At 33.4% G+C, this 12,536-nt stretch overlaps 2 protein-coding genes across 2 annotated transcripts; one reads left to right on the top strand and one right to left on the bottom strand.

Moving 5' to 3' along the window:
• Positions 1–4,235: 4,235 nt before the first annotated feature.
• LOC128394185 (ATPase family AAA domain-containing protein 2-like) lies at positions 4,236–9,119 on the bottom strand. The gene is made up of 3 exons (XM_053354475.1): positions 6,172–9,119; positions 5,222–6,093; positions 4,236–5,127 (listed from the first exon to the last, which is right to left on the bottom strand). Exons 1-3 carry the CDS (start codon positions 8,210–8,212, stop codon positions 5,077–5,079), a joined length of 2,964 nt encoding a protein of 987 aa, XP_053210450.1. The 5' UTR covers positions 8,213–9,119; the 3' UTR covers positions 4,236–5,076.
• Positions 9,120–9,553: 434 nt separating this feature from the next.
• Positions 9,554–12,244, top strand: LOC128394188 (eukaryotic translation initiation factor 5-like). Its single transcript, XM_053354480.1, has 2 exons — positions 9,554–11,358; positions 11,761–12,244. The coding sequence occupies exons 1-2, from the start codon at positions 10,258–10,260 to the stop codon at positions 12,013–12,015; spliced, it is 1,356 nt and encodes a 451-aa protein (XP_053210455.1). The 5' UTR covers positions 9,554–10,257; the 3' UTR covers positions 12,016–12,244.
• Positions 12,245–12,536: the final 292 nt, after the last annotated feature.

Below are 12,536 nucleotides of genomic sequence, written 5' to 3'. Positions count from 1 at the left end.
GTATTGATTATACAGCGGTGGTTGAATCTCATTAGGCAGCAAATTAAATCACCATAAAGGTAACAATGTTTTTCCAGAGCTTTGAATGAGAATTTTTTGTTATTTTCTTTTCTTGGGAAGAGAAAAAAGTTTCGAACAAGAAAGTTGGAGTTTTGTTTATTCTTTTCTTCGTTAGATTAATTTAATTATCAATGTCTTAGTATTTTAATTAGATTTAAATGTATTGATTGTTGAGACGTTTTTGTTGTGAAAATTTTAAGATGAAATGAATAATATTAAAAAAGAGATTGAAATTTTTTTCTCTCTTGTGTTTTTTTTGCTTCTCTACTAATATTCTTATGTTACCTTTACCCTGAGGGAATTTAAATTCTGGGCTAAGTTAATTTGAGGAAAAAAAGTTAATCAACTTAATGATGGTGATAGTGTCTCGTTCATCCATCATCATTATCACGACAGTCGAAATGTCCAACTTACTATTTTGGTCTTTCTTTGGAGATCGATGTATGTATCCTTGGGAGTTTTAACTCCCACGTTAAGATATAAAGAGGATAGAAAACAGAAAGTTCTAACAATAGAATTCATCTTATTTTCAGATTTTCATGATGATAAGAATGGTGATTACATGTAATAATTATGAGAGAGAGAGAGAGAGAGAGAGTTATTTATTTACCGTTACTTTCAATTTACGAGTATTTTTGGTCAACGAAAATGATGATTATGATAATATGATACAATTTAATACCCGAATTGATGAATGAGCTTTCGTTCAGGTAATTAATGAGCTCTTTCAGATTTCTACCTGCAGTTTATTATTAACCAAGTGATAATGATAATATTCATATAATGTATATAATATACTATTCCCTGAATATTATCAACATCATTATATTGAATATCCTTTTTTTTTTGCTTCCTTTTTTTTACTGTGTGGAAATCTGAGTGAGGAAAATTTTGCCTCAGGGTAAAAGAATCAGATTTTACTGATTTTTACCTATGGAGTATTTTTGGTCTCTCTCTTTCTCTGTATTCCATATCTTTCATGATTTATTACTCGATATACTGTATATACTTACTCTATTATTGGAATCGATGATTGGTCATATCAATAATAATAATGATTCTCAATTCATCTCTTTGAGGTTACAAGGTTATTGGGAAACAATTATTGGATCAAGATCTTTGATTTTGATTGAGCATTTTAATTACAAGGAGCTTGTGTTTACATCTGAGTATTTGTTTGTGGTTTTGATTGTTGATCCAATGGATTAATCTGATTTCTAATTTTCTTTTTCACTCCTTTTTTTGGCTTTTTTTCTTGTCCTTGATTTAAGGTAATTTGATTTATCGGTTACTTTTATTGTTCAACTTATCTGATGATAATTATTGTCAATATAATTATTATAATCCTTCAGGGTGATTATTATTGTTATGAATCTTTCTCATAAACTTTTGTTTTTCCCATTGACACAGATCAACTAACAACAATGAAAAACAATTCCTCTTATTATTTATTTATACAATAGTATTACTGTATATTTAACTTATTAATGAAGTAACAATTTAATTATCACTCAAATTGTGTTTTTATAAATGTAAGCACAAAATCAAAGATTCAATCACAAAATATTTATTAATAGATTCATTTTCATTGTAAGTTGATGAGTAGAGTTGCTGTTTATTAATTTTTCACAAAGTTTAAACTGTTATGATGAGAGTTAATTGTTGATTAGTTAAAACAAATTGTTAATTTGTTTTGATTTGTTTTCTCTGAAAATAGTCACTTTGTTGTCTATTTTCACGAACGCGGTAAATTTAACAAACTGTTTATCAGCTGATGACGAAATAATTTTTTGTTGTTTACATCACAAAAGTTAATTGTTGTTAAGTTTTTTTTCGTATTTTGTTAGATTCCTTTTAAATTATCTCTCTATTTATTTATTAGAAAATAACAATAAGTAACCAATAGTTTCTAATTGGTTCTATTTTTGTGTAAAGTTTTCTCATCTCCACAATTTAATTACCTTTTTTGTTTCTTTGTTTAGTGTTGACTTTTGTTTCTGTTAATTACTTATGACTAGTTTATTACGATTGATTAAGTTAGTTGAAGCTAATCGTGTTCGCGAGGCTTTAACTGGTCTTGCTTTTCTTGAAGTTCCTGATAAAGTTAAACATTTATCCAATTATGGAGGTGAATTGTTAAAAGTGATGGTCAAATGTAATGTTGATGCAAATGTTATAATGAATATCTGTTCACAATGGAAACAAAAAGGAATCAATAAATTTGGTTTATCACAATCAACTGAAGCTGCTCTCAACTATTTGCCTTATGATCAAGCCAAAGATTATCTTAATCAGTTGATTAAAGATCAGGATATGATTCGTCCTCATTTATATGCACCACTAATTGTAAAAACCTCTAATTGCTCCGAAATGTTTACAATATTGGAAAACGATTTGAAACCATTGAGTCTCCTTCATCCAGAAAGTACTTTTCAATTGTTTGCTGATTTAATTTGGTCTAAAATCGATACTAATTATGAGGAATTTTTCGCCCGATGTATTGTCATTGGATTAACACCTAATTTCTTACTCAATACTTGTATTGCTTACAGTTTGTCGATCTCTGATTTGTCCCGAGTAAATCAATTACTTTATTCTGATTATAACTTTCGTATTGACTATAAATTGGTGCCTTACCTGGTTTTGTATATTCTAATCAATGGTATTGATAAATCGGCTCATGTTGTGAAAAGTCTTGGTGCTCGATCACTTAATCAATTTGTTTTTAATTCTTTCCTGTTGATCAATTTTACTGGAGTCACAACTGATTCGGATGATGATCGTGATAAATTAGCAGCACTTTGTAAGATGATGAAAAAACATTCACTGTTAATAACTCCGGTCGCTGGTGAATTGTTACTCTCAACGTATGATGGTTCATCTTTATTTCCGTTAATTGCTAAATTAATTGACCACAAAACGAGATTCACAAATGAACAGAACGCTTTGTACTTTTATTCATCAGCTTCATGTTCACCAATTGAAACATATGAAACTCACCTTAAATTGTTGGAGTCAACGGGTAATCCTAAAACACGAGGGATCATAAGGAAATTAATTCTCAATTATTGTTCTGGGAATAATCAACCAACAATCGGTCCTAATCTTGTTTTAAAGGAAAGGGTTAATCAATTGTTGGAAAAACTTAACGATAGTGGTGAAGATATTACACCAGCAATGGCCTCCGTTTTAATGGCCTTCTTTGCGATTAACAATGATCTCGATAAAGCTCTTCATTATAAATCATTGATTCCTGATTCGTTTACAATTGATTTAAGTAAACTACTTCAACTGGCAATTAAAATGGCTGAAAATGGACAATTAAGTGAATCAATCGATATGGTTTTAGGTGAAATCTACAAACCAAGTTATGGGAAGAACTCAAATAAATCATTAATATCTAATGCCACCGACACTTTAGTTCGTGATTTTTTGGAAACCATTGGAAAATTAACCAAAGATGTTAAATTGATAAAAGATTTGTCCAATTCATTTCTAACTGTTGGTAATGTTAACCCTAACAATAAGTCCCTTCGACCCAGAGTTACAATTCATCTTTATTGTGATGATTTAACTGGTGCCCTTGATGAATTTACTAATTGTATTCGGACTTACAAGAAAACACCAGGTCAAAACAATCTGATTGATGTTCTCATTGAGAAACAATTGTTTCCTCAAGTTGATAAACTGATCAATTTAGTTAATCAAAATTTTGACAGAAACAATATAATTCGTAATTGTGCTAATCGTTTCATCATCTCTGGTTACCCTGAAATGGGAAAGAAATTAATTTCCAGATTAAATTATGGTGGAAAAGATGATAAACAAGCAATTCGAGCTCTAATTTTTCACAATTTAGCTAAAGAAAATATCAAAGCCTGTTTATCATTAGTACAATTTTATAGAAACAAATTTGATCTCGAAGAGAGGAAACATTTTTACAATAGGATTTACAGCCTATCTTCAATAAGCAAAGATTCAATTACTTTGGACAAAATTTCAACTCTAATGAAAGAAGAAAAAATTGACCTGAACATTAATGGTGATAAGATATAAAAAAAATGGAGAAAATGATAATTAACTTGATAGCAATGTTGATGATGATACTGATGATACAAATGAGATAAATATAAATATTTGAAATACTGACAAGAAAGAGGAAAAATGATAGCATCTTGATCCAACTTAATTGCTTCTTAATTATCTTTTGCTTTGTTACTGATAAATTCATTTTGTATCATCAGTATCAAAATCACAATTAGCTCGATTACAATGTTTGATCAATACAACGATAATGGTACAAATAATTAAGCGATTGTTTTTTCCATTTGGGAGAGTTGATGTTAATCAGCTTGTTAATCCAATCAAATTGGTCAGCAATTACTTGATTGGCTTGATAGCTTATTAAATTTCTCAATTTCTTTTTAGTTGACGGAAAATCCTTAAATTGACGAGATTAGATGCAACTAAAATTGAGAATCTTAATTTACAAGATAAGATTATAAATCGATTGATTACAAAATAAATAAATAATAATATGTATATAATGTTATTAATTGACCAATTAATATATTCATATAAGTATTGATGAATAGATGAATCTATTTATATGTTGAACACATTCAATTGTAATTGAGAATTTTCTGCTTTAAGATTGGTTTTCTCTCTAATTCTTTGCTTTGTTGTTGATAGCTGTTAATCCTCTCTGGTCAATAATCTTGATTGTTTTCTTGTTTCTTTTTAATCATTATCATTTGATAGGCAGTGTTGGTTGACAGATAATCATGGTAACTTTTTGATATCTTATCAAGAAAATGTTCATTTGGCAGGGAGACAGAAAGCTCATCATAAATTCAGAGTTGAATTTTGTATAGAATGATGACAATTCAATCAGGAACATGATATTGATTTGAGCAAAGAAAACGTCAAATGGTCAAGAAATTAACAATTGGTTAATTCTTGTTGCCCATTTTGAAAGCTTAATTAGCTTTCATTAAAATCTAATTCGTTTGATTGTCATGTGAATCTCCTATGACGTTCAAATGTATCCACTTCTTCATTTAACTCCTGATAAGAGAGAAAAAAAAATCAATTAATATTTTGTTCGTAAATAAATTGTATCAATAAATTAGATGTAAATACAATAAAATATAAATCTTACCTTAATCATGTTTGCTCGATTCCAATCATTTAGACGACGGTTCATTACACGGAAAAGACAAGAATAAACTTCTTCTAATTGTTCAACGGAACAATTTTTGGTTGAATCGACAACCCGATTAAATATACGAGAAACTTGTACACGATCAATATTTAATTGAAGTGGCGGTGGTGTGTTTGGTGGGGTAAAGTTTTTATCTGGTAGTGGTTGTTGAGGCGGTGGTGATGGCGGTGGAGGAGGAGGAGGTTGTGGTGGTGGTGTAGGTGGTTGTTGTGGTGGTGGCGGTTGAGGTGATCGACGCTGTGGAGGAGTTCGTTGTAGTGGTTGTGGTGATTGTTGTTTCGATGATGATCTTGACCTCTTAAATTTTTTGTAACTATTTGACCTTGGAACGATTTTCTCCTCCATATCAGATGCATCATCAAGATCAGTTGCAGATTCATAATAACTTTCCCTTGAACCTCGTCTTGTGTTCTGGCTTCTGGTGCTCATCCTGCTACTCTCTCGACTATCAGGACTACTTTTTTTATTGTTATCATTGTTATTACACATTCTCCTGGTAATTACTCCATTGTAACGTTTATCTTTCACCTTTAGCCTCTTCCATCGGTGTTGATAACCTCTACGACTACGCCTTTTGGTACGATAATTGTGGTCTTTTGAGATTGACTCAGATGAGCTTTGAACTTTATCTTCAGAAAAGTCATCTAAAGATTCAACCTCAGTGTCTTCATCACAGTTATAATTGTTATCAGCTACATTTGAACTTGTCGTCGATCCTCCTGGAATTGGTGATCCAACGCATCGTCTTACAGCTGATGGTGTATAGACCGTCAGATAATTTGGTGGTGCGAAAAGACTTGACCTTTCACCTGAGAAAAAAAAAGCCAAATTAGATTAATTAGAGTAATTAAGAAAAAATTAGATTAAAACATAGATAAATGATTTACCTCGACGTTTTCTCCTTTCGTAAACATCTTGACATAATTGTTCAAAGTCCGAGTCCATTTCCGCTTCGATAAAAGCGTTGGCTGTATCTCGAAGAGCACAAGCTCGATGGCGAATCATACGTCCATTCGAATCTGCATCAGGATTATATTCTAGAGCATTATAGCAAATAAGCTCGACATCATCTATGAATTGAGAAGCACTTTCATATTTATGAGTATCAATTTTGGCCATCATAGTTTCTAGCGCCATTGGTTTCTTAACAACTTGACGATAATCAGGAACTTCTTCAAGATCAACTGGTCGGACGAACATGTGAAATCTTTTGTCTCTTATCAATTTAGACAAACATTCGCGCAAGAAAAGACGTAATTCGCGTAAAGTAGCTTCTTCTCGTTTACGTATTTTACCCAATTCTTCGGTACTTAATCGACGAGGTGGTGTTGGCGGTGCGATAGGTAAGATTTCTTTGGGAGATGCATCTTCTACTTTAACTGGCTCTCGATAAATATATTGCTCAAAGAGAGGAGCGAAAAAAGATAAACGCTCTTCTCGACTTGGATTAGACATTTCCATTACTTTGGTTGTGTAACGATTTTTATCAAAAAGAGATTGAATCTCATCTGGTAGGTCAGATATTGGTGTATCGCTTGTCGCTAAAATAAGAATAGGTTGATGTGGCTCTAGATCGTCAATCATGGAGTTTAAAAAGATTCTTAAGGTTTCTGGTAAGGAAACCCACCAATGATCGATTCGTGGCATGTAAAGTATACATGGTAAACGTTTCGTCACTTCAGCGAAAACAACTGATATTGACTCTTCAGGAGTTCGACCATGGACAGAATATATAGTTGAATAGTCGAGTTTACAGTGATGAACTTTTTCGTAGTGATGTAGAATTGCAGGACCCAAATGAGTTGATTGACCTTGATCTCTATGACCATGGATTAAGAATCTCGGTCTATAGTTTCCTCTCCACATTAAAGATCGAAAGTTGACATCTCGTGAGCAATTAAGTGTTCCAAGTAGATCATTTTCATCTACATCTTCATCACTCGGAACGTCACCAGAGTCTCCATCATTTCCACTTTCATTAGCCTTTTTAAGACCCGCTGGAAAAATACTATTGATAACATCGATAGACCATGTAAGGTAAACTGTAAGTAATGGTTTTACGGTGAAGCATAAAGGACGAGCGAAATTATTGATTGATCGTTGTGATGCTGGTACGATCTTCCTCATGGCACGATTGAAATCTCTCAGTTTTATCTGTACCTCGTCAATGTTGAGCAAAAGTTTATTACGAGAGGTATAAATTTGCGGATATCTACGCTTAAGAGCTATAAGAGCAGATTCGGTACATAATCCTTTGAGATCGGCACCACAGTAGCCGGGAGTTCGAGCGGCTAAAACGTCAATCATTTGTGGTGATAACGGTGGATTCCATTCTTTCGTATGTACTTTAATTATTTCTTTACGTCCTTCTAAGGCTGGTAAGGGAAAGAAAAATTCTCTATCAAATCGACCAGGACGACGAAGTGCCGGGTCAATGGCATCAATTCTGTTGGTAGATCCGATAATGATTACTTGACCCCGATCATCAAGTCCATCCATCAAAGCTAAAAGGGTAGAAACAATGGAAGAATGAATCTGATCTTGATTAGAAGATCGGACTGGTGCGATACCATCAATTTCATCGAAAAAAATAATGGACGGTCTATTGGTGTAGGCTTGATCGAACAATAATCTCAATTGTCTCTCTGATTCTCCAACCCATTTAGATAAGCAGTCAGCACCTTTTCGCATGAAGAAGGCCACTTTTCGGTCACCAGAATTACTACATTCATTACAAATAGCTCGGGCGACCAATGTTTTACCCGTACCAGGTGGACCATAGAATAAAACACCTCTAGGAGGATTAATTTTATATTTTTCGAAAACTTCGGGATAAAGGAGTGGAAATAGAATCATTTCTTTGAGAGAAGCAACGTGCTGATCCAGACCTCCAATGTGGTCGAACATGATTGACTCGTTAACACTCATTTTTCACGAAATTGAATAAAAGATGAGCACACAAACACACACGGTGGAAAAGAAGATCAAATATCCTCTCTCTCTCTCTCTCTCCCTTGAACAGAATAAACAAGGCGTCCAAATGAAAATCTCAAGACACCTTAAGTCAGGAGAAGAGAGAGGAGCAAATAAAAACAAGAGAAGAAACGAAGATGAGAAAGAGAGGGAGAGGAAGAATCAGAAAATGAAGAAAACCGATTCAATGGTTAAATCCAGCGGATGGTAAAAGTAATAATAAACCAGAACAGTGAAGAGAAATAGATGAGAATAAAATTTAAGGCAGTAGGAGAAAAAAGAAAGAGAAAAGAAGACAGGAAAAGGTGGAGAAAGATGAGAAAATAACATGGATCAGAAACAGAATCCGAGGAGAAGAGGGAAGATTCAATGTTATGGAAAAGAAAGAGAAGAGAGTAAACAAAATAAGAGAGAGATAAATAGAAAGACCAGTGACAGATGATGAAAGAGCGGAGCGATGGCTACGATGACAAAGAGAAAGAGAAAGTGGAATGAGAGAAGAAGAATAAAAGAGAGGGAGAAAAAAAGAAAGAGAGAGAAAGAGAGAAAAGAATAAAAAAAAACAAAGAGAAAGAGAAGACAGAGAAGAAAAGAAAGAGAAAGAGAAAGAGAAAAAGATAGAGGGAAATATGAACAAAAGATGAAAACGAGAAGCGAAAAGATAAAAACAATTAAGAAAAGTTGAAATCAATTTAAACCGATTCACAATTAACTTGGAGGGTCGAAAAAGCTTAATCACTATTAAGAATTGTGAATATTTATAGACAATATTGGATTTAGAATATTTTTTAAGAGAAAAATAAACAGATTATTGTTAATCTGGAAAGAAGAAGAAGCCTTCAAGGTCATAATTTAAATTCACATAGAAAAACATTACTACTGTTGAGACGAAATCAATTAAAATAAAACGATTTAAACTTTAATCACAATTAAATTGTTAAAATTTTTACTCCAAACAATCAAATTGAATTAAGAATTTGCGGTAACTCACAGAGTCACCACCTGGTGATTCGATTTTCAACTAAAATAAAGAACAAATTTTTCTTCTTTTTCTCTTTCAACTGAACCGCTTTCACTTTTATTCTTCTTAACCATTTGATAGATGGCGTAGGTTTCACTTTCTTTTTCTGCTCCATGATTTTTGGAAAAAAAATCGATTCATTGAAGATCATTAATATTAACCGATTTTTGGTTCTTTCTTTTTCTCTGTCTTTTGATTGTTACTTACTTTTCTCTCTGTCTGTTTACTAATCTTCTGATTTTCGTTCGATCTAATCGATTAACCATAATGTATTTTTGTTCATTTATACGACAGACTGTATTTGTCTTTAACAGTTAATTCCTGATTGTTAATCAAATTTGATTTAATTCTCTATTCTCTGCATCCACCCTTACTTTTCTCTCTCTCGATCATCTCTTGACTCTCTCTCTCTCACTCATCTTTTCTCTCTCATTCTCTCACTTAATCTCTTCGCTCTCTTACCTGTTCAACTGTCCCTTTTAGTGCTCTAATTATTTAAAGTGTGAAAGTGTGAGCTTTAGATGATTATCCTTTGCTCTCCTGTTAATCCTATTGTTAATTTTAAAAATCCTTTAACTCCTCTGTGTAACCATAAAGTAACTATAGTTACTACTAAATTTCTAGTTCCTTTTTATCTCCTGACTTTGTATAGGGGAAGTAGTTACTTTGGTTACTCTTGAAAAAGCTTTAAAAACACTCTGTGTGTGTATGTGTTTTCTTGTAAGTGTGGTAAGGAAATGTAAAAGAAAAAAAATCTATTTGAACTTAACTTGCTGTACAAGTAGCTATTTCCAGATTTAACTTGGTTACATGATCCTGGTAAACCGTGTGGACCTTATCTGATTTTCACTTTTGCCTTGAAAGGAGAAACAATCATTTAATCAACCATTATTATTTTCACATTGTTTTCTGACCTCCTCCCCCCATCAATCACAGTGACCCTCTTCAAACCTTACTACCAACTAAAGGTGATGAAGCCATGGCGTGTGTCAATGTCAACCGTAGTCTCTCGGATCAATTCTACCGATACAAAATGCCTAAACTTTTGGCCAAAGTTGAGGGAAAAGGTAATGGAATCAAAACGGTTATTGTCAACATGGTCGACATTGCCAAGTCTCTCAATCGACCACCTATGTACCCAACTAAATACTTCGGCTGTGTTCTTGGTGCCCAAGTGAATTATGATCCAAAGAACGAGCGTTACATTGTTAATGGCTCACATGAATCAAGCAAATTGCAAGACCTTTTGGATGGATTTATTCAAAAGTACGTTTTATGTCCGTCATGCCACAATCCTGAGACTGTTCTTGGTGTTCTCACCAAGAAGAACACTATTACCACCTCCTGTAAAGCTTGTGGTTATAGTGGCCATCTGAACAATAAAGATAAACTGACGACGTATATTCTGAAAAATCCTCCCACGGCTGCATCTGGTAACGGAGTCAGTGGTAAAGAGAGTAAGAAGAGTAAAAAAAGTAAAAAGGAAGAGAAAAATGATAAAAAACATTCTCACGGAGATTCACCTGGTGCTGCTGGTGATTCTGATGAAAAAGATGATGGATTCGAAAATTCTGGAAATGGTAATGATGACGATGATGATGAAACGTGGGGTGAGAACACCGATCCTGATGCCGTTGCTAAGCGAATGAGTGAACTTACTTTGGGTGCCAAAAACCTAATGATGAATGAAGATTTAGAGAAATCGCCCAAGGAACGATTAGATATGTTCCTTGACTATGTCAAGATCAAAAAGGGCGAATATAACTGTGTATTTGATGCAAATGCACAAAAGGATATTTTAGCTGAAGCTGAAAGACTCGATATCCGAGACAAGGCTGTTCTGGTTCTCTGTGAGTTGCTCTTCGATGAAGATTTTCTTCAACAAATCAAAACGCATCGAATGCTTTTCCTACGTTTTACTGCTGGAAATGTCAAAGCTCAAAGATACTTATTGCGGGGATTTGAACAGGTTGTTCAACGCTCTAAAGCTGAATTGCTACCCAAAGTATCACGCATCCTGAAAGCATTTTATGATACTGATATTCTTGATGAAAAGGTTATCATCGATTGGGGCTTTAAGGTTTGTTTTCATTATCAATTTTTGCTGTTTTCTCATCTCTTTTTTTCCTAATCATGTTTCCTTGCATTTTCCATCCACCTATTGAGTTTATCTAATTCACTATTACAAAACTCTCTCTCTTTTTCTCTCCCTTTCTCTCCCTTTCTCCCTTGCTCCTCATTGAAAATGTATAACGTAACACTTTCAAAGAATAACTCATTCTCTCTGATTGATTGTATCCACTTTAAATTAGCATAATAATCTCACAAGAGTTGTCTCTCTAAAAGGTTACTTTGAAAGAGATTCTTTAATTTTTCTCTTTAGAACTATCCCGTTTTAAATTGGTTTTAATCTTTATTCATGACTTATTTTTAATTGTTTTATTTTCTAATCTCTTCTTTTTATTTGTTTTTCTGCAAACAGGCTTCTAAAAAGATTGTTGGTGAAAAATTAGCTAAAGAAATTCACGAAAAGGCTCAACTATTCTTGACTTGGTTGAAAGAAGCGGAGGAAGAGGAAAGTGAACCCGATGAGGAAGAAGCCGAAATTGAGGTTGTCTACGACGATCGAGTTCGAGGCGGTGAAGTCCAAGTTGAGGTGGAGAAATCTAAGCCTCCCGTTTTCGCAGTTGCAAAAGCCATCAAAGAAGACATTGATATCGATATTGATGCAATTTAATTTGAAAAATCTAAACCAACTATCAATTTATCTCTTCTCCTCCTTTTTTCTTCTTCCAATTGAAATACGTTTTGTTTTCGTCATCCTCTTTTCCCTATTACCCTCCTTCTTTTGTCCTCTTTCTTTTTCTCTTATCCCTTTCTGGCAACATCTCGCAATCATGATTCTTATTATTTCTACGCTTTATAATGTTTCGGATTAATCAACTAAAAAACAGTTACCACTCTTACTTTTTTCTTTCACTACTCTACATTTAATTTGCTGATTTTCATACCTTTTCCCCCTCCTTCTTACTATCAGTTGGGTATCTGTTGTTTACCAGTGTTTACCTCTACCACTTCGTCATCGATTATCCATGCATCCTTTATTTTTCAACAATCACTCACAATTTGGACTTAAAAACATTAAAAAAAGAAACAGCAACACGAAAAAAGATTTAATAACATCAACAATCGTGATGATCACCAACATCTTCCCATCAACAACATCAACCAACGTGTTACTTTGTCTCTCTTTTTCTC

The sequence above is a fragment of the Panonychus citri genome, unplaced genomic scaffold (assembly GCF_014898815.1).
Source record: "Panonychus citri isolate SS breed McGregor unplaced genomic scaffold, ASM1489881v1 Contig00139, whole genome shotgun sequence".
Classification (NCBI taxonomy): domain Eukaryota; kingdom Metazoa; phylum Arthropoda; class Arachnida; order Trombidiformes; family Tetranychidae; genus Panonychus; species Panonychus citri.
Note: the sequence above shows the minus strand (reverse complement) of the source record. Positions and strands in the feature narration are given on the sequence as shown.